We start from the raw sequence: 27700 nt of genomic DNA on the forward strand, positions 1-27700 counted from the left end.
TTCAGGTTGCAAACAGTGTGTCTTTATATAAAACAGGTCACAGACGTGTTTACTTCTTTATTTTTAAAAAACATACAACAATAAACTTCAGTTGTACTCTTCAGCAGCCGGGAAGGAGAAGCTTGTCGTTCTAACATGTGACACAATTCAAAATATCCTCAATGTCGTTCCAATTCTTGGGCAGGTAGGAAGGAAGCCAGTTCAGTGCGTCCATTTGATCAATACTTAGCCCAAAAATAAATAGCTACAACTCGTGTCCAACTTCCTTCTTAAATTTCTTGTGCCATAATAATCTAAAGGTTGGATCCCATAAACCAGCATTTCTCAAGCTCTACAACTGATGGGTGGACTTCATTTCCAAGAATTCCTCTGGGCAGAGAATTCTGGGAGTGGAAATCCCAATGTCTTAAGTTGTAAAGGTTAAAAACGCGAAGGCTATTAAGTATTTGAAAATCTGACAGATCTCAAAATGGGAAGAATCCCCTCTTTCTGCTGGTTGTACCTTCATTTCCTCCTGAACAGGGTGTAAAACTCAATTTCATTGGGGGCCACATCAGGCCTGTGACTGGATGACCGTGGCTGGCTTGATTCCACTCACTGGGCATGGCCAACTAGGTGGGCATGGCTGACTGAGTAGGCTTTTCCAGATTGAAGCCACTCTTCAAACTGCTTGCAATGGGTAGACCAGGCCGAAGCCATGCAGGCCTACCCCTTAAATTTTCCAGGACGGACCCGTGGGCTTGATCCAACTACATCATGGTCCAGATCCTGTCCAAGGGCCTTGTATTTGACAGCCCTGTTCTTGAAGAAACAGAAACCAATTACACAGGTCCATTTTTCTTGTAAAGATCTCAAATTTGCTCTCTATAACAGAGTTTATAATAGAGTTGGAAGGGACCTTGTAGATCACTTAGTCCAACCTCCTGCTCAAGCAGGAGTCCCTACGCTATTTCCAACAAATGGCAGTCCACGTTCCTCTTGAAAGTCTCAGGAGTTGGACCTCTTACAACTTCTGAAGGAAAGCTGTTCCACTGGTTGATCCCTCTCATTGTCAGAAATGTTCTCCTTATTTTCAGGTTGAATCTCTCCTTGGTCAGTTTCCATCCATTATTCCTTGTCTGGCTTTCTGGTGCCTTGGAAAGTAGCCTGACCCCCTCCTCTGTGTGGCAGCCCCTCAAGTATTGAAACACTGCTATCATATCTCTTCTGGTTCTTCTCTTTGCTAGACTAGCCATACCCGGTTCTTGTATCCGCTCCTTGTATGTTTTAGTTTCCAGGCCCATAATCAGCCTGGTTGCTCTCCTCTGCAATTTCTCTAGAGTCTAAACGTCTTTTTTGTAGTGTGGTGACTAAAACTGGATGCAATATTCTAGGTGTAGTCTAGCTAAGGCTTTATAGCGTAGTATTAGTACCACCCTAGCCCTAGATTGTATCCCTCTGTTTAGGTTTGCATTGGCTTTTTTGGCTGTCGCTACACTGCTGTCTCATGTTTAGCTGGTTGTCTATTAAGACTCCAAGACTTCAACCACAACAATACATGAGCACACAATTGATCCAAACTCGACTGCAGAAAATACGACTCCAGCAACAGAGTGATCAATGCCTGGAATGCACAACCTGACTCTGGTTTCTTCCCCAAACCCCCAAAACTTTAGCCTTAGGCTATCTACAGTCAACCTCACCCCATTCCTAAGAGATCTGTAAGGGGCGTGCATAAGCGCACCATTGTGCCTACTGGCACTGTCCTACTGTCCCATTGCCTAAAATATCCCTATCACAGTCATTGCTATTGAGTCTGAATTTCAGCTAGTTTATGTGTGTATTTTTGGTTTTTCTTACCTAAGTGTAGAAGTTTATTTTTCTCTGCATTGAATTTCATTTTGTTGGATAGGGCCCAGTTCAAGTCTGTCAAGATCAGTGATGGGCCACCAAATTTTTACTAACACACTGTGGGCATGGCTTATACATTTTGTTTCAACATATTTCAATGCAAATTGGGTGCTCTGGGGTTCCTGACCGTTCCCGTAGGATCCCATCACTGGTCAAGATCCATCTGGATCTTGAGCCTGTCCTCTAGGGTATTAGTTATTCCTGCCAGCTTAGTATAATCTGCAAATTTGGTTAGTTCCCTTTTCTATTCCATCATCTAGATTGTTTATGAAGATATTAAAGAGTACTGGATTTAAGCCGGAAGCTTGTGGGTTCCCCACTGCTTGGGAACCACTTCTGGACTTTTTGTTTGAAAACTAGAGTGTCTTCCGTCCCCCGTCCTATTGCTCTCCTATATCTCCTATGCCTTTCTTCTATTCCTATATCTCTTCTTCTGTTCTTTCATTGATATGTTCTATTACTATACCTTCTTTTCTATTATTTCTTAGACATATTTTACTATGAGTATCTCCTCTATAACCTTCATCATGTATTTTAGTATGTGTATATAGATGTATACCCACTAAAACCCTCATTGTGTATTGGACTAACTAACTAACTAACTAACTAACTAACTAACTAACTAACTTCTCTCCATGTAGATGCATGGAGGAAGCAGATGGCTGGCTGCTAAACTCCCTCCTGAGCATTGCTTTGGGGAAAGGTGGGTTACCAGAATATCCGTAGCTTGAAGCTCTCCAAAACAGGACAGTCAATTCACAGAAGATAACAAATCGGAATAAGCCATATCCCAATGGGTCACAACTTTGGCAGTTTGAAGATGTGTGGACTTAAAATTCCAGAATTCCTCTGTAGATTTATTCTGGGAACTGAAGTCCGCATCACATAAAGTTGCTAGAGTTGTGAACATGTCACGCTTTTCAAAATTTAAGGTCTTCCTGGATGCTTGGCTCCAGTGCGGAGGATTTTTTTTTTTTTTGGCAATCGTAATAACAGTATCATTTGATCCAACGGTTAACTTCCATTTTGCCCTAAAAAGATTTCACACACACACACACACACAAACGCACACACATACACACACACACAATTCAGCATCTCCATCAGTTAGGAGTGTTGACTTGAGGGAGACATATACACCCAATTGGGACGGTCAATCTCCACCCTATGTTAGGAATATTTTAGCATTTTAAACTGTGAGTAGGCTTCCAGTTGTAATGTCCTCCAAGCATGGATTGGTTGTCTCACATATACATTTGTGTCCCTTTGAGTGACAAAACACAGCAGGCGGTTTAATGTTGCTATCACGGGCAACATCAATGATGAACGACAGGCATCAAAAATCTGAGTAGCAATCTCCATTCTTGCTGAATACCTATATAGATACATATATATATGTATATTAAAAGTCCATTATACACTTCTTGGCAATAAATAAATTTGCCCCATGTGGCAGATCAGATCCAGAAATATGCCTTCAGTCCACCTCTAGGTTAAAAACAACCTCAACACCTTAAGAAAGTCCAAACCGAAGGATTAAAAAAAATGTTCTCCCTTGGTATATGTCATCTTTAGAAGATCTTTTTGGCATTCTGGGTTTCCAGGGAAGCATTGAAAATGATGAGATGTCCAGACCTGCCATTTCCTAGGTTAGACATAGGCATTCTTACCATACTGGCCATTACTGCTAGCGTTGGAATCTCTGCGGGGACGAGAGACCGAGGGGTTGTGAGCCGACGTGCCACTTTTCGGGGCTTTGTAAGGATATGTGTAGCTAGGAGCAGAAGAGAGAGATGTCAGTGTTTGGATTCAATAAGATTTCAGAAAAGTACAGGCAGTCCTTGATGTGCAACATCTTCATTTGTGTTGGTTATGACCTATAAAGCCCTTCATGGCACAGGACCAGATTATCTCTGAGACCGCCTTCTGCTGCACGAATCCCAGCGACTGGTGAGATCCCACAGAGTTGGCCTCCTTAGGGTCCCATCAACCAAACAATGTCGGCTGGTGGGACCAAGGGGAAGAGCCTTCTCTGTGGGTGCCCCGACCCTCTGGAATTAGCCCCCCCCCAGAGATTCGCACTGCCCCCACCCTCCTCGCCTTCCGAAAGAGCTTAAAAACTCATCTTTGCCACCAGGTTTGGGACTTTTAGATCTTCCCCCTGATCAATGAATGTTTCAAGCATGAGCGTTAAATGATTGGTTTGATAGGTTTTACTTTCTTTTAATAGAATTCAATGGTTGTTTTTAATGTAGTATTAATTGGATTTATATTATTGTTCTGTTTTTTGTATATGCTGTGAGCCGTCCCAAGTCCTCGGAGAGGGGCGGCATACAAATTCAATTAAATTAAATAAATAAATGTAGTGACCGTTCAAAGTTGCAACCGCACTGAGAAAAAGGACTTTTGTGGCCGTTTTTCACCCCGATGGCTGTGGCAGTATCACCATGCTCTCGAATTCTGTTAGTTTGCCAACTAACTCATATTTTTATTTATTTTATTTTATTTTATTTTATTTTATTTTATTTTATTTTATTTATTTCATTTCATTTTTATTTTATTTACTTTACTTTACTTTACTATTTTATTTTATTTTATTTTTATATTATTATTATTATTATTATTATTATTATTATTAATTAATTAATTAAATTTATATGCTGCCCCTCTCCGCAGACTCGGGGCGGCTTACAGCGTATAAAAGCAGTATACATCGAGATATAATAATTAAATTAAAATTTAGAATTACATTTAAAAAGAAACTAAAAGGCCTATTAACATGTAACATTGGCATGTATCCATTCAAACAAACCTACTATACATTCATTGGCCAGTGCCGTAGAATCTAATGATCCCATAAATTCTAATGAGTCAAGTGATCCCTTTTTTGCAATCCTCTAACAAGGAAAAGTGTTGTGGCCTAGAGCCAGGGATGGGCTGCTTCCTGGATGGGGTGGAACGCAGTGGGGTAGCGAAAATGGAGCTTCATTCCAGAGCACCCAATTTGCATTGCAAGATTAAAGAAAATGCAGGCCATCCTGTCTAAGCCACGTCCACAGTGTGGTAATAAAAATTTTTGGTAGCCCTTCACAGCCTATAGACTATGTTCTTTGCCAGGCCCCTCCAACAGCGGAACCAAAGGAGGAGGAGGAGAAGGCATGGGAGTCAGGGTCAGCATCAAGGCAACCTGGGAGCTCCGAGGGGGAAGAGGGAATGAAGCTGTCAGAGAGCAAGAGAGACAGAGGCGGGGCCTGGGCTGTCTGTCAGCCTTCAGATAGTGAGTCAACAGCCCGCAGGACTGGCTGATGAGGAAGAGGAGGTACAGCTGGATCCAGTGCCTGACGCGCAAATGTGCAGAAGGCAGAGGAGAGGAGAGCAGTGGAAATATATGGGCTGATCCGTGGGACAGAAGAGCCACCACTGTTAGCAAAGCCTCACCCTGGCTCTGGGGATAAAAGGCAGTGGGTAGAGATGAATAGATGTGGCAGACAACTATTTATTTCCCCTAACGGATGGACTTGTTAGCCTGCGGTGAGAGATAAACTTTTTGCCTTGGGTAATAAAGGGATCTTTGAATTAACTTCAGAGGGTTTGTTGTGTTTGGTACACCACAAAGTCAATGGGGAAGCCAGATTCACTTAGCAGCCACGTTACCAACTTTACAACTCCAGTGATTCACTTAACAACTGTGGTAAGACAGAAATTTATTATTTATTATTTTATTTATTTATTATTTAGATTTGTATGCCGCCCCTCTCCGCGGACTCGGGGCGGCTCACAGCAAAAGATAGCAATCGTAACAAATCCAAATAAATTTAAAATATTTTTAAAAGTTTAAAAAAGAACCACATTTACTAACAAGCACACACACAAACATACCATGCATAAATTGTACATGCCTGGGGGAGGTGTTTCAGTTCCCCCATGCCTGACGGCAAAGGTAGGTTTTAAGGAGTTTACGGAAGGCAGGGAGAGTAGGGGCAGTTCTAATCTCTGGGGGGAGTTGGTTCCAGAGAGTCGGGGCCGCCACAGAGAAGGCTCTTCCCCTGGGGCCCGCCAACAGACATTGTTTAGTTGACGGGACCCGGAGAAGGCCCACTCTGTGGGACCAAATCGGTCGCTGAAATGTGTGGTCATAAATAAAGGACTATCTGTATTTGACACGCCAGTCCTGCAAACACACACACATACACATACACACCTGTTGTCCTGGGATGAGTTGTTTCGGCAGGAACTGAACAGAAAGCAGCCTCCGATGATGACCAGCAAGGAAGCACTCCAGCCTAAATACAGGGCAGGTCCAATTTCGTATCTGAATAAACAAAAGGGATGTAACTGATTGATGGGCTGGTTGATTGATTGATTGATGCATCGAAAGTTCACTCTTCTGGATTTTACAGGAGAATCCAGAATTCTAACCTCTCTCTATCAGGAAGTGGGGACGTGGGGACTGAGTCAGAAGGATTGGCTCAAAATCTCCTACCGAGCAACAGCTTTAAGTAGGAAACTTCACTTGAGATCCAAAGACAATGCTAATGATTGTTTAATTGTTCCATTTCAACGGGGATAAAAATAGAATCCCAACAATCTGTTTCAACCTTCTGCAATAGGAGCAATAAATTGTTAAAATAGCTCATATTGGGCTCATTAAAATTAAGACACTGGCGATAAGGCATTGCACTTCAAAACAACTCAGACATAAATATAGCTTTGTCTCCCATGCCATCACTCTGCTGAACACCTAACTTGTATAGCAGTCTTACGCCTAAACTAAGCTAATTTACCCATGCAGTAGGCCTGTAATGTTATTATCCTTGTCATCTTTTCAGAAGATGTTGGATAACCATTTGTCCAAAGTGGTGCAGGGTTTCCTGCCTGGACAGGGGTGGGCTAGCTAGAAGACCTCCAAGGTCCCTTCCAACTCTATTCTATTCTACTCTACCCTACCCTACTCTATTCTATTATTTTTCCTATTCCTATTCCCATTTCCATTCCCTATCCTATTATCCTATTATCCTATACTATTTCTATTCTTTTTTCTTTTCTTTTCTTTTCTTTTCTTTTCTTTTCTTTTCTTTTTTTTCTTTTCTTTTCTATTCTATTCTATTCTACCCTACCCTACCCTACCCTACCCTATTCTATTATTTTTCCTATTCCCATTCCCTATTCTAGTATTCTGGTATTCTGGTGCACTAGTTGCGGCCCTATCTGGACCGGGACTCATTGCTCAGAGTCACTCATGCCCTCATCACCTCGAGGCTCGACTACTGTAATGCTCTCTACATGGGGCTACCTTTGAAAAGTGTTCTGAAACTTCAGATCGTGCAGAATGCAGCCGCAAGAGCAATCATGGGCTTCCCAAGGTATGCCCATGTTACACCAACAATCCGTAGTCTGCATTGGTTGCCGATCAATTTCCGGTCACAATTCAAAGTGTTGGTTATGACCTATAAAGCCCTTCATGGCATCGGACCAGAATATCTCTGGGACTGCCTTCTGCCGCACGAATCCCAGCGACCGGTTAGGTCCCACAGAGTTGGCCTTCTCCGGGTCTCGTTGACTAAGCAATGTCGTTTGGTGGGACCCAGGAGAAGAGCCTTCTCTGTGGCGGCCCCGACCCTCTGGAACCAGCTCCCCCCAGATATCAGAGTTGCCCCCACCCTCCTTGCCTTTCGCAAGCTCCTTAAAACCCACCTCTGTCATCAGGCATGGGGGAATTGAAATTTCCCTTCCCCCTAGGCTTATAGTATTTATACATGGTATGCTTGTATGTATGAGTGTTTTTTTAAATTGGGGTTTTTTAGATTGTTTTTAATATTAGATTTGTTACATTGTCTTTTTATATTGTTGTTAGCCGCCCCGAGTCTTCGGAGAGGGGCGCATGCAAATCTAATAAATAATCATAATTATTATTATTATTATTTCTATTCTATTCCAGGAGACAGTGAGTTCTATTCTCACTTTAGGCAGGAAAGCCAGCTGGGTGACCTTGGGCCAGTCCCTCTTTCTCCCAACCCAACTCACCACCTCACAGGGTTGGCATTGCGGGGAAAATAAGAGGAAGAAGGTGTGTTGGATATGTTAACCGCCTTATTTGAAAAAATAATAAGGTGCAAATATCAATAAAATTCCCTTTTTACAACTCTATAATCCCTTAATTCGATCTAGAGTTGGGGTGCCTGATTGAAGCTGAGCGTTTACAGGACTGATCCCCTTCCTGATGCCTACATGGTGTTCACAGTAGGTTTTTTCTTCATTTGGGCCCTAGAAAAGAAACATCTACCACTACCTAGGATTGAATTTTCAACCTTCCCAATGGGAGGCGAGCATTTTCACCATTAGGCCACCAGGCCACTCAAAAGCAGGATACAGGTAAATATAAATCAATAAATTATTCCTGCCTTCCATTTTCTTTTTTCAACCTTAGACGCAGACTACTCTGAGAGAGAGAGAAAAGAATATAGATCCACGCGTTGGATACTTACTTTGTCCCAACGAAGAGCGGGTTAAAAAAATCCCGGGTGATATTGAAGGCATACCATGAAACGGTCACCATCCCACAGAGACCTAAATAAGAAAAAGGGAAAACAAAAAGATATTTGGGGTGAGAAATAGTTTTGGAGTGAACCCTTGAGTGGTTTGACAGGATTTGCTCTTTTGGAAACCTGACAGCTGGAGGACCAAAGGATCATCTAGCACAGGGGTGTCAAAATTCCATTTAATTAGGATTGTGTTTGACCTTGATGAGTGGGGGCTGGGGGCATGGCAGAGGGGGTCCAGCTAGACATCACTCACAGAGGCTCTGTTTTCAGCTACGATGGCCCGCCCAGGCTCAGTTTTCACTGATGGAGAGTTGCAGGAGACCTTGTAGCCAAAAATGGAGCCTGGAAGAGATGCATACATCCCTCCCGAGCTCCATTTTCGCTGGCAGAGGCACTGAAGGCTAGTCCTTTGCTGTTTCCAGGGTGGACCCGCAGACCAGATCTAAGCACCCCATGGGCCCATGGGTCTTGGATTTGAGAGTCCTGATTTAGAGAGAAAGACAATGCCTTCATTTGGAAGAAGACTCATAAGTAATACAGAACCACAATGGGGCAATGACAGAACATACGAAATCCATGTTTCCTATCTGCAACGGCTAAATGTTTCTCTACAATGCTTTTCTTTTTTTAAGTGAAAATATTAGTAGAGTATACATGTATTGTATTTTTTGGAGTATAAGACACATCTTTTTCTCCTCTAAAAGAGAGTGGAACTGTCGGTGTGTTTTATACACTGAATACAGCCTCCCTGTATCCCTGTGTCCCATTTTTGAAAAAAAAATGGGCCTGTTTTTTGCAAAAATGAGGTGCGCAGAGGGTTTGGTGGCCTGCAGAGTGCTCCTGTGAGCTGAGGGAAGGCAAAAACACCCTTGTTTTTGCAAGGAAATTGAGCATTTTTGCCTTCTCCCAGCCCCTAGAAGCACTCTGCAGGCCTCCCAATTTTTTTGCAAAAAATGGGTAGGAAACAGGCTGTTTTTCCCCCAAAACAGGAATATTTTTGCCTTCTCCCAGCCCCCAGAAGCACTCTGCAGGTCTCTCAAACCCTCTGCCCACCCCATTTTTGCAAAAATAACCCAAGTAAAAATGGGCTGTTTTTCACAAAATGGGGGAAATTTTGCCCTCCCCAACTCAGAGGAGCATTCTGCGGGCTTTTCTAACCCTCTGCATGCCCCATTTTTTGCAAAAACAGGTGAAAAATTTATCAATTTTTCAAAAAAATGGGGCATACAGAAGGTTTGGGAGTACTCCTGGGGGCTGGGGGAGGGCATTTTTTTTCCTTACTTACCTTTTTGAAATCTTGATGCGTCTCATATACCGGTGTGTCTTATAGTCTGAAAAATAAGGTTCAGTTACAATGGCAATGATGACCATTTCTGATGACTGTGGCATCTTCCCCATGTTCAGGTGATCAAAATTCAGACCCTTGGCAACTGACTCATACTTATGACATTTTCAGTGTCCCGGGGTCATGTGATTCCCGTTTACAATAGTCAGACAAATGAAGTCAATGGGAGAGCCAAATTCACTTCACAGCCACGTTACTGACTTTAACAACTGCAGTGATTCACTTAGCAACTGCTGCAAGGAAGGTGGTCGATGGAGGAAAAAATCAATTAGCAAGCATCTTGCTTAGGAGTGGAAATTTTGAGCTTAGTTATAGTCGTAAGCCGAGGACTACCTGTACTTGCAAAACTGATGTCAGACAGAAGAATTGTTCTCATGCAATTTTATTAAATTGTTGGTTTTTTAAAAAAAATTAAACTCTTTTGCGCATATTATCCCTTGATGTCGGTGAAGATTCTCCACCATCCAAGTCAGTGATGTTGAACCTTTTTTTCCCTTGGGTGCTGAAAAAGCATGAACATGCACTACTGCGTATGTGCAAGTGCCTACATTCATAATTCAATGCCCCAGGAGGGGGAAAACAGCTTCCCGCTCCCCTGGAGTCACTCTGGAGGCCGGAAACGGCCTGTTTTGCAACTTCTGGTGGGCCCAGTAGGCTCGTGTTTCATCCTCCCCAGGCATCAAAGGCTTCCCTGGAACCGGGAACCAGGGGAGAGTAAAAAGCCCTCCCCCATCCTCCCAGAGGCTCTCTGGAATCAAAAAACGCCCTCCCAGAGCCTCTGTTCAAGCCTAAAATTTGCTGACCAACACACACATGCACGTTAGAGCTAAGCTAGGGCAACAGCTCACGTGCCAGCAAATATGTCATAGGTTCGCCATCACTGATCTAGGTCATAGTTGTCCCAAATGTCCTTTTTTTTCAAGAGGCAACTGGAATTTCTACTTTCTTTCTGCTTTGCTTTTTCATTCTTCATCCAAGAAGCTTCTTCAGCATTGAATGGATGTTAGGGAATCGAAGGATTTGTTCTCCTTGCGGACAACTAGTTATTTGCATTCATTTTTTGAAAGCCGTTGAGGTCACTTGGAGGTTTATCTGTGTCCTCAGGGGTCACCTGAGTAGTGAAAATGGGTGTAGAGCATCTATCTCCAGTCTACAATACAGTTCCAAGAAGGCTTCACACCCATTTGCAGTACTCAGGTGACCCTGGCGATGCAGATAAACCTCCAGGTGGCCTTAATGACTCTCTAAAAAGGATGTAAATGGCCAGCTGTCTACAAGGAGTATAAATTCTTCCGTTCCCAATCATCCAGTCAGAGCTGAAGAAGATTCTTGAATGAGTAGCAAAACATCTTCAAAGAAAAACACAGAAAGTCCAGTTGCCTCTTGGAGAAAAAGTACCTTCGGAACATACTGTCACCCACTTCTCATTTTGATGATTTTGGAAATGTACTTACATAGATCGAATTTAAGGTCTAGGGCAGGGGTATCAAACTTAGGTCATCACATTTTTGTCATGTGACATAGCAGGACTTCCCCCCTTTCTTCTTCTTTTAATTTTGTTAAAATTCCCAGGCTTCTTCTCTCCTCGATTAGTTTACATCCATTGCTTCTTATCCTGCCTTCAAGTGCTTTGGAAAATAAGTGGACCCTCTCTTTTTATGGCAGCCCCTCAAATATGGAAGGCTGCTATCATGTCACCCCTAGTCCTTCTTTTCACTTATCTAGACCAGTGTTTCCCAACCTTGGCAACTTGACGATATCTGGGCTTCAACTCCCAGAATTCCCCAGCCAGCATTTGCTGGCTGGGGAATTCTGGGAGTTGAAGTCCAAATATCTTCAAGTTGCCAAGGTTGGGAAACACTGATCTAGACATACCCAATTCCTGCAACCGTTCTTTGTATGTTTGAGCCTCCAGCCTCCTGATTATCTTTGTTGATCTTCTCTGCACTCTTTCCAAAGCCTTAACATCTTTTTTTAAAAAAATTATAGGGTGTCAAAACTGGATGCAAAAAAATAATAATCACAATTTGTAATCTTCCCAGCTGGCTCTCAACAAGCAAAACCAATGGGAAAAGTCAGATTCATTTAACAGCTGCAAGTGATTTCATAATCCCATCCAAAGATATCAGCCAATGCAAGTACAGGTAATCCTTGATTTACAACACTCCATTTAGTGACCATTCAAAGTTAACAACGGAACTGGGAAAAGTGACTCACAATCATTTTTCACATGACTGTCGCAGCATCCCAGTGGTCACATGATCAAAATTCAGACACTTAGCAACGTCTGAATGTTCATATTTATGATGACTCTTGCAGGATCCCGGGGAGGGGTTTTCAAGTGATCCCCTCCTTTAGCCACCTTCTGACAAGCAAAGTCGATGGAGAATCCAGCTTCACAGAATCACCATGTCGCTAACTTAACACATGCAATTATTCATTTAGCCCATTGTATCAGGGAAAGTCGTAAAATGGTGCAAAAAACTCGCTCTTAACAAATAGCGACAAAAATTTGTGGCTCTGTTGTGTACGTAAGTCGAGGACTATCTGTATCTGTAGAAGAAACCTTACCAGCTAGGATGAACATACTGCCTCCGAGGGCTGCCAGCTTGGCTTTCGCATTGGGGTTGTTTTCGGCCACTTTGGTGCACTGTAAGCCCAACATGCTGCTGATAATCGCTAAGAAACCCAGGACCAACGCAGTGATCATAAGGGCCCGCGAAGCTTGCAGATATGCTACGGGGAGACAAAAAAAAGGACAATAGGGAGCGCAGCTCTTTCCACTGGCTTTTTAAAAAATACCATATTTTCTGAGTATAAAATGCACCTTTTTCCTCTCTAAAAGAGGCTGAAAACATGAGTGGGCTTATACTCCAACTCTAGCTTTTACCTAAGCATTTTTTTCAGCCCTGACAAAGTGATTTGCTAGCTAAGCGATCTTCCCTTTGCATGCTTTTTTCATTGCTGCTCCCTCCAAGAATAAGCTGAGCCTTTTTTCAGCCCTAACGAGGTGCTAACAAGTGAAGCGATCTTCTTTGCTTTGCTAGCAAAGCAATCTTCCCTTTACCTCCTGTTCTCATTGTTCTGAAGAGAGAGAGAAATGAAGTGTTTAAGAAATCCCAACCAGGGGATAAAAAGCAAGCATATATATATATATATATATGTTAAAATGTTTTCAGCTGGAATTTTAAAATTAAGGGAGACTAGGATGGTCCCATTTCGGCCTTATTAGGCCTCATCAGCTAGCCACACCCCTTTCTTTTACTGGGATTCGATCTGGTGAACTCTGCATTGTAAAGCAGAGAACTAGCAGTTAGAGCTATTCGATCTGAATCCTTCCAGCTCTGTACCAGGGAGGGGCTATATGTTTTTCTTAAGTCGGATCACCCTGGTATATTTAAGGAACGTCACAGCTCCTTTTTGCCTCTAGGCCCAACCCAGGACCACTACAAGGCAGTTAATATATTTATAGCCGACAACTATATTCTGTATGTGTTAAAATGTTTTCAGCTGGAATTTTAAAATTAAGGGAGACTAGGATGGTCCCATTTCGGCCTTATTAGGCCTCATCAGCTAGCCACACCCCTTTCTTTTACTGGGATTCGATCTGGTGAACTCTGCATTGTAAAGCAGAGAACTAGCAGTTAGAGCTATTCGATCTGAATCCTTCCAGCTCTGTACCAGGGAGGGGCTATATGTTTTTCTTAAGTCGGATCACCCTGGTATATTTAAGGAACGTCACAGCTCCTTTTTGCCTCTAGGCCCAACCCAGGACCACTACAAGGCAGTTAATATATTTATAGCCGACAACTATATTCTGTATGTGTTTTAAAATTCCAGCTGAAAACATTTTAACACATACAGAATATAGTTGTCGGCTATAAATATATTAACTGCCTTGTAGTGGTCCTGGGTTGGGCCTAGAGGCAAAAAGGAGCTGTGACGTTCCTTAAATATACCAGGGTGATCCGACTTAAGAAAAACATATAGCCCCTCCCTGGTACAGAGCTGGAAGGATTCAGATCGAATAGCTCTAACTGCTAGTTCTCTGCTTTACAATGCAGAGTTCACCAGATCGAATCCCAGTAAAAGAAAGGGGTGTGGCTAGCTGATGAGGCCTAATAAGGCCGAAATGGGACCATCCTAGTCTCCCTTAATTTTAAAATTCCAGCTGAAAACATTTTAACACATACAGAATATAGTTGTCGGCTATAAATATATTAACTGCCTTGTAGTGGTCCTGGGTTGGGCCTAGAGGCAAAAAGGAGCTGTGACGTTCCTTAAATATACCAGGGTGATCCGACTTAAGAAAAATATATATATATATATATATATATATATATATAGATAGATAGATAGATAGATAGATAGATAGATAGATAGATAGATATAGATATAGATATATAGATATATAGATATATAGATATAGATATATGTAGATATATGTAGATATATATAGATATAGATAGATAGATAGATAGATAGATAGATATAGATATAGATATAGATAGATAGATAGATATAGATATAGATATAGATATAGATATAGATATATAGAGATAGAGATAGAGATAGAGATAGATAGATAGATAGATAGATAGATAGATAGATAGATAGATAATACCTACCTACCTACCTATCTATCTGTCTATCCATCTACAGTATCTATCTATACCTATATCCAATCATCCATCCATCCATCCATCATCCCTCTATGTCTTTCTATGTCTGTCTGTCTGTCTGTCTGTCTGTCTGTCTGTCTAACTATAGATAATAGATATTACCATAGCATATAGTATAATTGAAAGATAATTGCTTTTTTAAGCAAGATAACTTATTTGAAATAATTTTAGGTAACGGAGGTAGTCCCCAAATTATGAGCACAGTTGGAACCAGGATTTCAATTGCTAAGCAAGGTGATTATTAAGTAAGCTACACCTGATTTTGCCATGTTGTTGAGGAAATCGTGTGTTAAGCAAATCCAGCTTTCCTGGTTGACTTTGCTTGTTGGAAGCCAACAGAGAAGTTTGCAAACAAGAATCACATGATCCCAGGATGCTGCAGATGTCACAAATCAGTGCCAGTTGCCTAGTGCCCAAACTCTGAACATGGCACGGCAGTCATAAGTGCAAGGACCAGTTATAAATCACTTTATTCAGTGCCATTGTAACAGCATAATGGAGATGGAAGGGACCTTGGAGGTCTTCTAGTCCAACCACCTGCTCATGGCAGGAAATCCTATACCAGTGATGGTGAACCTATGGCACGGGTGCCACAGGTGGCACACTGGGCCATATCTGCTGCCACGTGAACCGTTGCGCTACTCAGCTCCAATGTGCATGTGTGTGCCGGTCAGCTGATTTTTAACTTGCACAGAGTCTCTGGGAGAGCATTTTTTGTTTCCAGAGAGCCTCTGGGAGGTGGGGGAGGGCGTTTTTACCCTCCCCAAGCTCCAGGAGAGCCTTTGGAATCTGGGGAGTAGTGATGGGTGAACCCAACGGTGTTCGGGTTCGGCAAGTTCGGACGAACTTTACGCAAAATTCGGCCAAACCCGAACCGAACCTGAATCCAAACTCGAACGGGGAATCCCACCAAGAGATTCCGGGGATGGAGCTTTGACATCATGTATACCGGCAGGCTGCTAAGGATGCCAAGGTGATCACTTCCTGGATTCCATGGAATCCAGGAAGTGATCACCTTGGCATCCTTAGCAACCTGCCGGTGACATCAAAGCTCCGAACATCGAACGCAACCCGAACTTTGCCCGAAGTTTCAAAAAATTTCGGGTTCGGGTTCAGCATACCGAACACCGCAAAATTCGGTATGGACATGAATTGTGCGGGTTCGGTTCGCCCATCACTACTGGGGAGGACAAAACACGAGCCTACTGGACGCACCAGAAATTGGAAAACAGTCCATTTCCAGAGGGCCTCCGGGGGTCAAGTGAAGCTGTTTCCGCCCTTTCCGGGCATTGAATTATGGGTGTGGGCACTCGTGCATGCGCAATAGCACATGCCCACACTCTTTCGACACCTGAGGGGGGGAAAAGTTCACCATCACTGTCCTATACCATTTCAGACAAATGGTTATCTGATCTCTTTTTTAAAACTTCCAGTGTTGGAGCATTCACAACTTCTGGAAGCAAGTTGTCCCACAGATTATACTTTATTTTATTTTATTATTTTAATTTAATTTAATTTTTATTTATTTGTCAAGCATGTATAACAGATATGTATGAATACAGGAAGTGGATACAAATAAATGGTTATGATTAGGAATACAGGAAGTGGATATAAATAAATCCGGACAGTAGGACCGGAACAATAGGCACGTTGGTGCATTTTTGCATGCCCCTTAGGAATGGGGGTGAGGTCAACAGTCTAAGGTTACAGTTATGGGGCTTTGGGGTTGAAATCACAAAGTCAGGTAGTGCATTCCAGGCATTGACCACTCTGTTAATGAAGTCATATTTTCGGCAATTGAGTTTGGAACTGTTTATTTTAAGTTTGTATCTATTGTGTGCTTGTATATTATTGTGGTTGAAGCTGAAATAGTCATTGAAAGGTAGGACATTGTAGCACCCCAGCGAGCGACACTGGTGAGGTTTTAAGTCGAGGACTTAACAGTTCACTTGAACGATGATAATGGTTCAAGCCATTCCCACCTGATAACATGGCCGCAGTGAAGGGCTACCAAAAGTTTTACTACCACACTGTGGGTATGGCTTATGCAGGATTCCCTGCATTTTCTTTCATCTTTCAATGCAAATTGGGTGTTCTGGGGTGGAGCTCCATTTCTGCTACCCCACTGGGTTCCCCCCCCCCCCGTCCGGGCAATAGCCCACCCCTTCATGGCCGGCAAGCCACTCCTACCCAGTCACATGACCATTAAGCCACACCCACAAAATAAGCCACATCCACAGTGTGGCAGTAAATATTTTGGCTGCCCATTACTGGTGGTAACCCCTGAGATATCGGTAACAATGCTATCCATGCAGTCCTTTTTGTTGACTAGAGCTTTTTTGGTTTACATGCCAAAAAGGAGTGTATGTGTGTGAGCTAGCACACATGCATGTGCCCACAACCATTCACTCTCCCACATGCTGCCCCTGCACATGCGCACAAACACACACTTCCATCGCAGGGCATACACATAGGCCTCACTGAAGCCTGGGACAGTGAAAAATCAAGCAAATAGGCAAACCCAGAGTTCAGAAAAACAGACTTCCAGTTTGCCCTTTGGGCTGTTTTTCACACTTTGGGGCTTCAGGAAGCTTCTCGGAAGTCTTCAGAGTACAAAAACAGCATAATGGGCAAAACGCAAGTCTATTTTTTTTTCAAACTTCTGGTTTGCCCACTGCACATATTTTCTTTTGCAATCCGGAGGGCAAAACAACCTTCCCCAAGGCTGAAAATCAGCTGGCTTTTTTTGCCCTCCAATTTGGCTCCGTGTGCCACCTGTGGCACACATGTCATAGGTTCGCCATCACGGAGCTATTTTATTTATTTTATTTTATTTATTTATTTTGTCCAATACATAATACACATTGAAGAGAAAGATATGTAATAATATAAGTAAAGAAAAGAATAGAAGAAAAGATATAAAAGTATAGGTGAACATATTTGAAAGGAAGAAAAGATAAATGAGATAAGGAGAGACAATTGGACAGGGGACGGAAGGCAAACTGGTAGACATACCCAATTCCAGCAACCATTCTTTATATATTTTATGCTCCAGTTCCCTAATCATCTTTGTTGCTCTTCTCTGCACTCTTTTCTAAAGTCCCAACATCTTTTTATTTACATCATGGCGACCAAAACTGGGTGCAGTATTCTAAGCATGGTCTTACCAAGGCCTTATTAAAGTTATATTAACATTTTCCGTGACCTTGATTTTATCCCTCTTGTCAAAACAGCCCAGGACCATGTTGGCCTTTTTTGGCAGCTGCAGCACACACCTCTGGTTCATATTTAAGAAACTTCGGAACCATTGCAAAAATGATTGTAAATCAAGGAGTTTCGAGTAGATATTTTCCCAACAGACCAAGTTAGCATCAGTTGGCTAATCCGACCACGGTTGACTCAACTAACTGCTGAGACAAACATTTACATTTCAGGATGACTGGATGGATTTATATCGAGCGACAACAAAGCAGGCCCAGTGGAGTTTATTGAAGATTGAAGCTAACCGCAAATGGCGGAAAAAATCTTGGTCTTTGCCAAAACAATTCATCCTCGATGTGCCTAAACCAAATGTTTATTTTCATAAAGAGTTACCTTTAGGTCAATGTTGATAACATCCTTGACTTATCTGCTGAGCAAATAAACTCCGCCCTCCAAAAAAAATGTCTTGTTTGTTTTCTTCTGTCAATGGTCTCAAACTGCATTGACATTCCTTCTTCTTTCACCCAGAACCAAAATAAGGTCCTGTGTAGCAACAGCTTAGATTGACCCCCCCCCCCTCACCTCAGCAATCCATGGACAAAACGGATAGATTATGCAATTGACCCCATATGTTAGTTCCTTAAAAGACAAACAAGCCATGCAGCCGGCTAGCCACCGCCAGTCCCCCCCCCAACAACCTGGCAACCCATTTTTGCTCCCAAGAGCCTGCAGGAAGGCCTAATGGGCCCAAAACGGGGTGGGGAGTATGGCACAGGCCCCCAGCAGCCCGATTTTGCTCCCAAGAGGCTGCAGGAAGGCCTAATGGGCCCAAAACGGGGTGGGGAGTATGGCACAGGCCCCCAGCAGCCCGATTTTGCTCCCAAGAGGCTGCAGGAAGACCTACTAGGCCCAAAACAGGTTGTGTGATTGGGCACATCTGCATGTGCGGTGGGTGGGTGTTGCACACATATGCACAGGGAGGCAGGGCACACAAGGAAGTGTCACACATGCATTGCATTATGGGTGTGGGCGCACACTTTTGACACACAACAACAAAAAGGTTACTCATTACTGATGTAGAGAAATGCAAATATAATGCAAATATAAACTACCAGAGTAAGGAGAAGGAAAAAAATATTTATTGTTTGTTTATTTCTTTTATTGCACCCATGCCATAGGTTTGCCGTCACTGGTTTAGAACTTCCAGTCTCCTGGTGCCTGGCCCAAAGTCACCTAGCTGACTAAGAGAGGACTAGAATTCCCAGTCTCCTGGTGATTTGTCCAAAGATGCCTTTTATGACCAAGGAGCATAGTCTCCTACTTTCTAGCCTAGTGCCTTAATCACTAGAGCAAATGGCTCTCTGGACCCAGAATCAAGACACAAATGCTACAACTGGGTAATGTTAGATTTGACATGACAATCCTCTCCTCACTCCCAGCTCTTCAGATGGGAAGAAAGGCCCTTCTTTTATATTTCCAGGTGATGAAGCCATCATTCAAAGTTTGTCTGTGTTAGAATTCTGTCCATAACTGTTGGGTTGGACAATATATTGGCTACACGAGTTGCAGACTGCCACAAGAGGGAGCTAGAGTTTATAGCTTATTTCTCTGAGTCACCCTCTCTGTTTCTCTTTGTCTGGCTACTCACTGTTAATGGCTACTCACTGTTAGGTTTGCTCTGCATTTTCTCTGCAATCTCACTGTATTGTAGTTATATATTATAGCTAAAATGTGTTTAGGCTTAATATCTTTGTTTGCTGATTATGACAAAGAAAGATTATGTAAATTAATAATATTTGTATTTTTATTCTGACTTATTATGTGTATGGCTTTAGACTGTTTATAGAAATATGTTATTTCTCAAAGTAAACTTTAATTCAAGTTAGTATGGCTGTGTGTGGCTGAGTACTTATTCACAACTAATCTCAATCTAAACGTTTCTGTGTATGTACAACTTTGGTAAACAAGGATTACTCTGATCATACATACACTACCCCAAGAAGTGAAGGCATCTCTGGAAACTTGGAAGGTGACGAACCCTGAAGATAGGAAAACCTCTTAAAGCTTTGTCCTCGGAGATCGCCTCGTCATTTGAACTTCGGTCCTGCCTCTGTGGCAGAAGAAAAGCCCAACAAAAGGCCTGTTGTTTTGGCAGAGGCGTAGCAACAAATATTAACCAGGAAGCAAGGAGAAACAGGGCTATTTCCTTGCTTCCATCCCAGCTGTACCTTGAACAGGGGATGGTCTCAGGCCAAGTGTTCCATCTTCTGTCATTGGTGAGATTGTCTCCACCTCGCCTCGTCCAATGCTTTCCTTTCTTGTCAAAATTGTTCTCAGACAGAACAGGAGCCATTTTTCATTGAAGCAACTCTTCAAATGAGAATCCACTGAGATTCGAATGGAGGTATGAGTATGAACAGATTTCCAGAGGAAAAAATTGCAGACTATAGAAACCATTTGCACCATTCAGGTGGCAGATAGATCTCCAAGTGGCCTTAAAGACTCACTAAAAAGGATGCAAATGACCAGCTCTCTGCAAGGAATATCAATCCTTACATATCCCTACCAGCTATGGTGCTTTCTCAAAAATAAGACCCTGTCTTCTTTTTTTTGAACCCTGAAATAAGCCCTTGCCATGCATGCAAAATAAGCCCTTGCCATGCATGCAAAAACCCGGTTGGGCTTATTATCAGGGGATGTCTTATTTTGGGGAAAACAGAGAAGTCAGAGCTGAAGAAGCTTCTTGGATGAAAATGGAAATGTCTTCAAAGAAAAAAACCCACAGAAAAGTCCAGTTGCCTTCTGAAAAAAAGCATCTTTGTTTATTCAGTTTGTATTTGAAGTATTTGATTATATCTTTTTATACCACCAATACGTACTTGACAAAACAAAACAAAAATTAAAATTAAAATTAAAAAATAATAAGAAGGCTGTCAAAAGAATTTGGCTTCCCCATTAACTTTGCTCATCAGAAGATCGCAAAAGGAGGATCACATGATCCCAGGACCAGCAGTGAAATCTACTTAACTTCCCTACCGGTTCAGAAGCATGTGCACCACCATCACACATGCCTTTTCACCCTCTGTGCATTGCACATATGCAGAGGATTAAAAAACAAAAATGGCAGCATCTGGGCAAGTGGGTGGAGCCTTGTGCTGCTGTCGCTACCGGTTCTATGAACCACTAGTGCCAGCGCTACCTATATGCTCAAACCGGGCCAAACTGGTAGCAAACTACAAGGGACATAAGTGCGAAAAACAATTGTAAGTCACTTTTTTCAGTGCTACTGTAGCTTCGAACAGACACTAAATGATTGTTGGGGAGTGCTTGTATCAGTTCAAACCTTCAAGGCTACAAAACTATGCACAAACATCTCTAGGGTCAAGTTTAATGACCAGAAAGTCAGCACTTTTTCTGACTTTTGTGAGGGCTAGACACTCTATGTATCTGATGATTTCTAACAGAGTTAGAATGAGCCTTGTAGATCTATGATGGTGAACCTATGGTGGCAGGCGGAGCCATATCTGCTCGCATGCGAGCTGTTGCCCTAGCTTAGCTCCAGCACACATGTGCAATCCAGCCAGATGATTTTCAGCTCATGCAAAGGCTCTGGGAGGGAGTTTTTAGATTCCGGAAGGCCTCTGGAGCCTGGGGAGGGTGAAAAACAGGCCTACCAGGCCAGTAGAAGTCAGGAAATGGGCCAGTTTCAGCCTCCAGAGGGCCTCTGGGTGAGGAAGCCATTTTCACTCTCCTCAGGCTTCAGGGAAGCCTCTGGAGCCTCAGGAGGGTGAATAATACCTCCAGGACCATCTTCTGCCGCACGAATCCCAGTGGCCGATTAGATCCCACAGAGTGGGCCTTCTCTGGGTCCTGTCGACTAAGCAATGTCATCTTGCGGGGCCCAGGGAAGAGCGTTCTCTGTGGCGGCCCCGGCCCTCTGGAACCAACTTCCCCCGGAGATCAGAACTGCCCCCACCCTCCTTGCCTTTGGTAAGTTGTTGAAAACTCACCTTTGCCACCAGGCATGGGGAAATTGACACCTCCCCTAACTACTGCTTTATGTATGGTTTGATTGAGTTGTGTGATTATTTTATTAATAAGGGTTTTTAAATTGTGTTTTTAGATATTGGATTAGTACATTGTTATTATTGTTGTGAGCCGCCCCGAGTTCTCGGAGAGGGGCAGCATACAAATCTAATAAATTATTATTGTTGTTGTTGTTGTTGTTGTTGTTGTTGTTGTTGTTGTTGTTATTATTATTATTATTATTATTATTATTATTATTATTGATCTACCGGGCCAACCTGAAGTGAACGAGAAGGGGAACGGGTTGTGCTTGCATGCATGGTGGGCAGCAGAGGCAGCAGAGGGAGTCATTTGTGCATGCATGATGGTGGAGTGCATAGAATTATGGGTGTGGGCATGCTTGTGTGCGCAATAGTATTACTGTATTTTTCAGAGGGTAAGAATCACCTTTTTCTCCCTTAAAAGAGGGTGAAAATTTGGGTGGGTCTTATATATCGAATGTAGCTTTTTTGAAGCATTTTTTTTCACTCTAACGAGGTGCTTAACAATCTTTCCAGCTCTTCCAGCCTTGCAGGCTTTTCATTGCTACTCCCTCCAAAAAAGGTTTTTTTCAGCCCTAACAAGGTGCTACCAATCTTCCCAGCTTGCAGGAATTTTTCATTCCTACTCCCTCCAAAGAAGTTTTTTTTCTCAAGCCCTAAGTCTTTGCAGGTTTGTTTTCATTGGTACTCCCTCCAAAGAAGTTTTTTTCAACCCTAACCGGTAGATAAAATAACATGCTGAAGTTGACCAGACTAAGGATGCTAGCTTGATGAATATCTGGTAGGTAGATTTTTTTACCCCTATTTTTCTCTCCCAAAAGTAAGGTGCATCTTATATTCCGAAAAATATGATAAGTATATTTCACTGCTGGGGTTAGTCCATCTTAACCCTGGTTCTCACCCCAGTCACTTTTCAGGATTTTTTTACCTACTCATTTTGACAATAAATACATAATAAGTTATTGTGACAATTGCATTCACATTCCACAGACAGCTACTTATTTTCTGGGTGACTTCACCATAGAGGTAATTCTTTATGTAAGAAAGCTCATTTAACAACCTTTCAAAGGGACAACAGCACTGAGGGGGGGGAGTGACTTATGTCAGTGTTTCACACTTATGACCATCTCTATGATCAATTTTGATTTTGAATTTTGATTTTGAATTTTGACAATGGTTGCATCTTCAATGCAATGCAAAGTCAATGGGAGAAGCCAGATTCATTTAACAACCACAGCAACACAGCAACAACCACAGCAACAACCACAGCAACAACCATGGGGGAACTGAAACATCTCCCCCTGGGCACGTTTAATTTATGCATGGTATGTCTGTGTGTGTGTCTGTTAGCATATGGGGTTTTTAAATATTTAAATATTTTAAATTTGTCTGATTGCTTATGATTTGTTTCTACATGTTGTGAGCCGCCCCGAGTCTTCGGAGAGGGGCGGCATACAAATCTAAGTAATAAATAAATAAAATAAATAAATTCATTGCACAAGGGTGGCAAGCAGGATTGTCAAAATAAGACAAACACACTTAAAACCTCGGTCTTGCTTAGCATCAGAAATTTTGGGTTCAATTCTGGTCGTAAACTGAGGACGCCAACGGCTTTGACTACAATGTGCTGGCTTCACACAAGATAGAATAGAATAGAATTCTTTATTGGCCAAGTGTGATTGGACACACAAGGGATTTGTCTTTGGTGCATATGCCCTCAGTGTACATAAAAGAAAAAGATACATTTGTCAAGATTCATGAGATGCAACACTTAATGAGTGTCATAGGGTACAAATAAGCAATCAGGAAACAAAGGATATTAATATAGATTGCAAGGATACAAGAAACACATTACAGTCATACAATCATACGTGGGAGGAGATGAGTGTGATAGGAACGATGAGAAGACTAATATTTTATTTATTTTATTTATTTATTTATTAGATTTGTATGCTGCCCCTCTCCGTAGACTCGGGGCAGCTCACAGCAACAATAAAACAATGTACAACAAATCTAATAATTTAAAAAACACTAAAAACCCCTTAACAGCAAACATAAACACAAACATACCATGCATAAACTGTCTAGGCTCAGGGGAGATGTCTCAGTTCCCCCATGCCTGACAGCAGAGGTGGGTTTTAAGGAGTTTACGAAAGGCAAGGAGGGTGGGGGCAGTTCTAGTCTCCAGGGGGAGCTGATTCCAGAGGGTCGGGGCCGCCACAGAGAAGGCTCTTCCCCTGGGTCCCGCCAAACGACATTATTTAGTCGACAGGACACCCAATCCCATAGGATTCAGGGCAGCTTACAACAATATAAAACACAATAAAATACAATAATAAAAGAAGTCAATATTAATACTAAAAATATTAAAACAATAAAAACAATAACCCCCCCCCCCAGCAATCCAATCAACCAAACAAACATACATACCTATCCAATCAACACTATTCGGCCATGACAGATGGTAGTATTCACGGTAACCAGGTCTTCACTGCCTTTCGGAAGACCAGTAAGGTGGGAGCAGTATGAACATGGGGGGGGAGTTGAGTTGGTTCCATAGAGTCAGGGCAGCCACAGAGAAGGCCCTTCCCTGTGTCCCCACCAACCGGCATTGCTTAGTTGACAGGACATGAAGGAGGCCAATCCTGTGATATCTTATTGATCTGGGAGGTATGTGGCAGGAGACAGTCCCAAAGACAGTCAGGCCCTAAGCCATGTAGGGCTTTATAGGTAATAACCAACACCTTGAATTGTGACCGGAGACTAATTGATAACCAGTGCAGCGTGCGGAGCATTGGTGTTATATGGGTGCATCAAGGTACACCCATAACGGCTTGCACGGCTGCTCTCTGGACTATTTGCAGTCTCCGAACACTCTTCAAGGGCAGCCCCATATAGAGCGCATTGCAATAGCAATAATAATGCAGCCTTGTGAATAGCTTGACACTGTTGAGGGAATTATTTGTTTAGCTGAGTGATGGTGTTCTTGTGTCTAAGTTGTCTTGGTGTGCAGTGTTCTATAGCATTTGAGGGTAGAAATTAAACAATTTATGTCCAGGATGCGAGGGGTCAGTAAAGCCCTCTTTTTGACTCATGCAGTATACAGATCTTCAATGGAAGGCAGGTTGGCAGTAATTGTTTTTTTCTGCAGTTCTGATTAAGATGCTAAACTATCAAGCTATGGTTTAGCAACCGGAGTGGCTAAGTTCAAGTAACACACTTAGGAGAAACCGAACCGACCACATTTTTTTTCCCCACATTTGTGCAAAATCCAGAAGCCAATTGGCAACAGTGGGTGAGAATTTCACAATTTTACCCACAGCCTTTTTTTTGAGCCGGGGCCATTGGTTCTGCAAACAACTTACCAGGATATCTGCCTAAAAATATAGCCCCGGTTGGCATCGAGAATGATTATTATAGCCAAAAATATGTTTACAGCTATTCTAATCTTAATCTTTGTTTCCTGCCCCCACCTCCACAACGACAATCGGACAATTGCTCGTTGCTGCCCCCTGCTGACTCCGTGGGAAACGAGCGGAGGGATGCATGGATTGCTTGCAACCGCGGATAGAGCTATTTTTTCGCCCCCCTGATTTTTTTTTAAAGTTTAAGTTTAAATTTAATTGGATTTGTATGCCGCCCCTCTCCGATGACTCGGGGCGGCTCACACTATATATAGAAGACAAACAGTACAATAGATCCAATTAATACAATTTAAAAACTTTAAAAATTCTAAAACACTTTTAAAACATTCATTAACAATCACCCAATAAATTACGCTTAAACACTCGTTGGTCAGGGGGGAGATCTAATGACCCAAGCCCTGGCGATAAAGATGAGTTTTTAAACTCTTTCGGGAGGCAAGGAGGGTGGGGGCAGTGCGAATCTCCGGGGGGAGCTGATTCCAGAAAAAATTGAGCTTGTTGCGGAAAATTAATTCTGGACCAATAAAATTTAATAAAGCGTCTTTGTCGCTTTATTGTCGCTTAGGTGAACAAATAAATACGTCTGCATCAATGGATCAGCCTTAGCCATAGAAGGGGAATTTCCCTTTGGGTCCCTAGAAAAACTTTTGCTGCACTTCTGCCTGTTTAGCAGCTAGGCATAATAAAGGGCACTAATAAATCCTAACAGAGAGAGAGAGTCAAGGAGAATGCTCGGGTTGGCAGTAAAATTAAGTGGCACGCTCCGGATCGATCGCATTAATTAATTAATCAATTGAACTGTAAAAGACTGTTATGCGGTTGCTTGCAAGAGGTATTGTAAGAGACGCTTTATGTAAAGTGGCATCGAAACCACCTGTTCGCTGCACCTTCCAGCCAAAGTTTTTCCCCCCCCAAACTTGAAAACTTTTTAAGATGGGTAATGGACTTCACCCCACCAGAATTCCCCACAATTTAGCGCGACCGAGGGTACCGCATGGGAGGAGGGGTGACGCAGTTTGAATGGGGGTACAGATTAACAGAGTTGAAAGGGGGGACCTTGTAGGTCATCTAGTCCAACCCCACCCCACCTCCCCGCCCAAGTGGGACCCTACTACACGGTTTCTGACAAACGGCAGTGCAGTCTCTTCTTGAAAGGCTCCAGGGATTGAAATTCCCACAACTTCCGAAGGCAGAGAGATCCAACACCCGGGACCCCTTCAGAACGCCCGGACGACAAATTCGCGCAGTCACACACACAAAACGATAGGTACTGTATTGTGGTCCCAATTCTCTGGAAGAGCCGGTCCGGGAATTCCAGCTACCGAGGGAACGTCTGTATCCCCCTTCCCCACAAAAAAGACGCCCCAAAGCCGTCTCGAGATCTGGGAATCAACCTGGATCAACCCACCCACACCGATATAGAGCTCTGGCTTGCGAGAAAACGGTGCGCTTTTTGCTCTCTTCAATCGACGGCTGGGGGGGCGGGGGATCAGGATCCGGGCAAGCGATCTGCCTGGATCCTCGGGTCGCTTTTGCATCCCGACGTCTCGGGGAGTGCCGGACTACAGCGCCCATCCCTCCCTCGGGGCGAGATCCTTCCCGGGGGGATCTCTAGCCCACCCCAACCCCTGGTCACGCTCCCCCCCACCGCCTGCCCATCCCACCGCTCACCGGGTAGTTCGAGCAACGACTGGAACTCCCAGCAGTTGTAGACCCCGGTGGAGTCGGTGGCGCAGCTCTGCCACAGATTCTCGAAGATGGTAGAGGTGGTGATGACGTTGCCCGAGACGCTGGAGACCCTCCAGTAGCTGTTGAAGAGGGTGACGGCCAGCAGGGCCCACCCGACGGTGCTCAAGAAGAAACCCACTGTCTCCAGCAGGAGTGACATCGCGGCGGCGGTGTCAGCGGAGCAGGAGGCGAGAGTAGCGCGAAACGAAAAGTCTTTGCAAGCGATTAGCGCGAAGCTCGGCGCTGAGCTGTTGCTGCTACTGCCGCTATCGCGCGAAGCGCGTCGAGGCTTCCTCGGAACTCGGCAGCGTCGAACGAGCGAGCAGGTAAGGACGAGTGAGAGAGGTGACGTCAGCGCCCGGCCCCAAGTCCACCTCTAAGCGGGAAATGGGCAGGTGCTTTGGAAAAGCTCCCTCTTTTAATGGTCCCCCTAACCATTTGTCTGAAGTGGTGTAGGGTTTCCTGCTTAAGCAGGGGGTTGGACTAGAAGACCTCCAAGGTCCCTTCCACCTCTGCTATTCTATTCTATTTTGCTCTACCAAAGCACTGCGGGGCGGGGATGCCATCTGTCAGAAATGGTGTTGGCTCTCATTGTTTGGGGCGTTGGGGTTGGACTAGATGACCTACAAGGTCCCTTCTAACTCTTGTCAATATGTAAATCTGAGATCCAGCATATTTTCTCCATTGAATCAAGGGCTTGTCTGTTCCCTTTGGCTTGCAGGTTTAAAAATGAGAACAGTGCAGCCAGCTGCAAAACTCATCTCAGCTCTGTTACACTGACTTGAGCCAGCTGTTGTCTCTCCACAAGCTTCTTCGCAGG

At 43.3% G+C, this 27700-nt stretch overlaps 1 protein-coding gene across 3 annotated transcripts; it reads right to left on the reverse strand.

The window, feature by feature from the left end:
* On the reverse strand, positions 1 to 27700 carry CLDN15 (claudin 15). Of its 3 annotated transcripts, XM_070729798.1 has the most exons (6): positions 26824 to 27700; positions 12349 to 12513; positions 8376 to 8457; positions 6092 to 6202; positions 3561 to 3664; positions 1 to 3265 (listed from the first exon to the last, which is right to left on the reverse strand). In XM_070729798.1, exons 1-6 carry the CDS (start codon positions 27038 to 27040, stop codon positions 3207 to 3209), a joined length of 738 nt encoding a protein of 245 aa, XP_070585899.1. In that variant the 5' UTR covers positions 27041 to 27700; the 3' UTR covers positions 1 to 3206. The 3 variants fall into 3 exon arrangements, with proteins under 3 accessions (XP_070585899.1, XP_070585901.1, XP_070585900.1); XM_070729800.1 differs by lacking the exon at positions 12349 to 12513; XM_070729799.1 differs by having other exon boundaries at positions 1 to 3664.

The sequence above is a fragment of the Erythrolamprus reginae genome, chromosome Z (assembly GCF_031021105.1).
Source record: "Erythrolamprus reginae isolate rEryReg1 chromosome Z, rEryReg1.hap1, whole genome shotgun sequence".
NCBI classification, from domain to species: Eukaryota; Metazoa; Chordata; class Lepidosauria; order Squamata; family Dipsadidae; genus Erythrolamprus; species Erythrolamprus reginae.

What these genes read in the sequence shown, in the direction of transcription:
- CLDN15 (XM_070729798.1), bottom strand. Translation starts at nt 27,040, where the DNA reads ATGTCACTCCTGCTGGAGACAGTGGGTTTCTTCTTGAGCACCGTCGGG. An exon ending in GTCGTTGCTCGAACTACCCG is followed by an intron (nt 12,514 to 26,823) that starts GTGAGCGGTGGG and finishes GTCTCCCCGTAG; the next exon opens with CATATCTGCAAGCTTCGCGG. An exon ending in TAGCAGTAATGGCCAGTATG is followed by an intron (nt 3,266 to 3,560) that starts GTAAGAATGCCT and finishes GTATCTATATAG; the next exon opens with GTATTCAGCAAGAATGGAGA.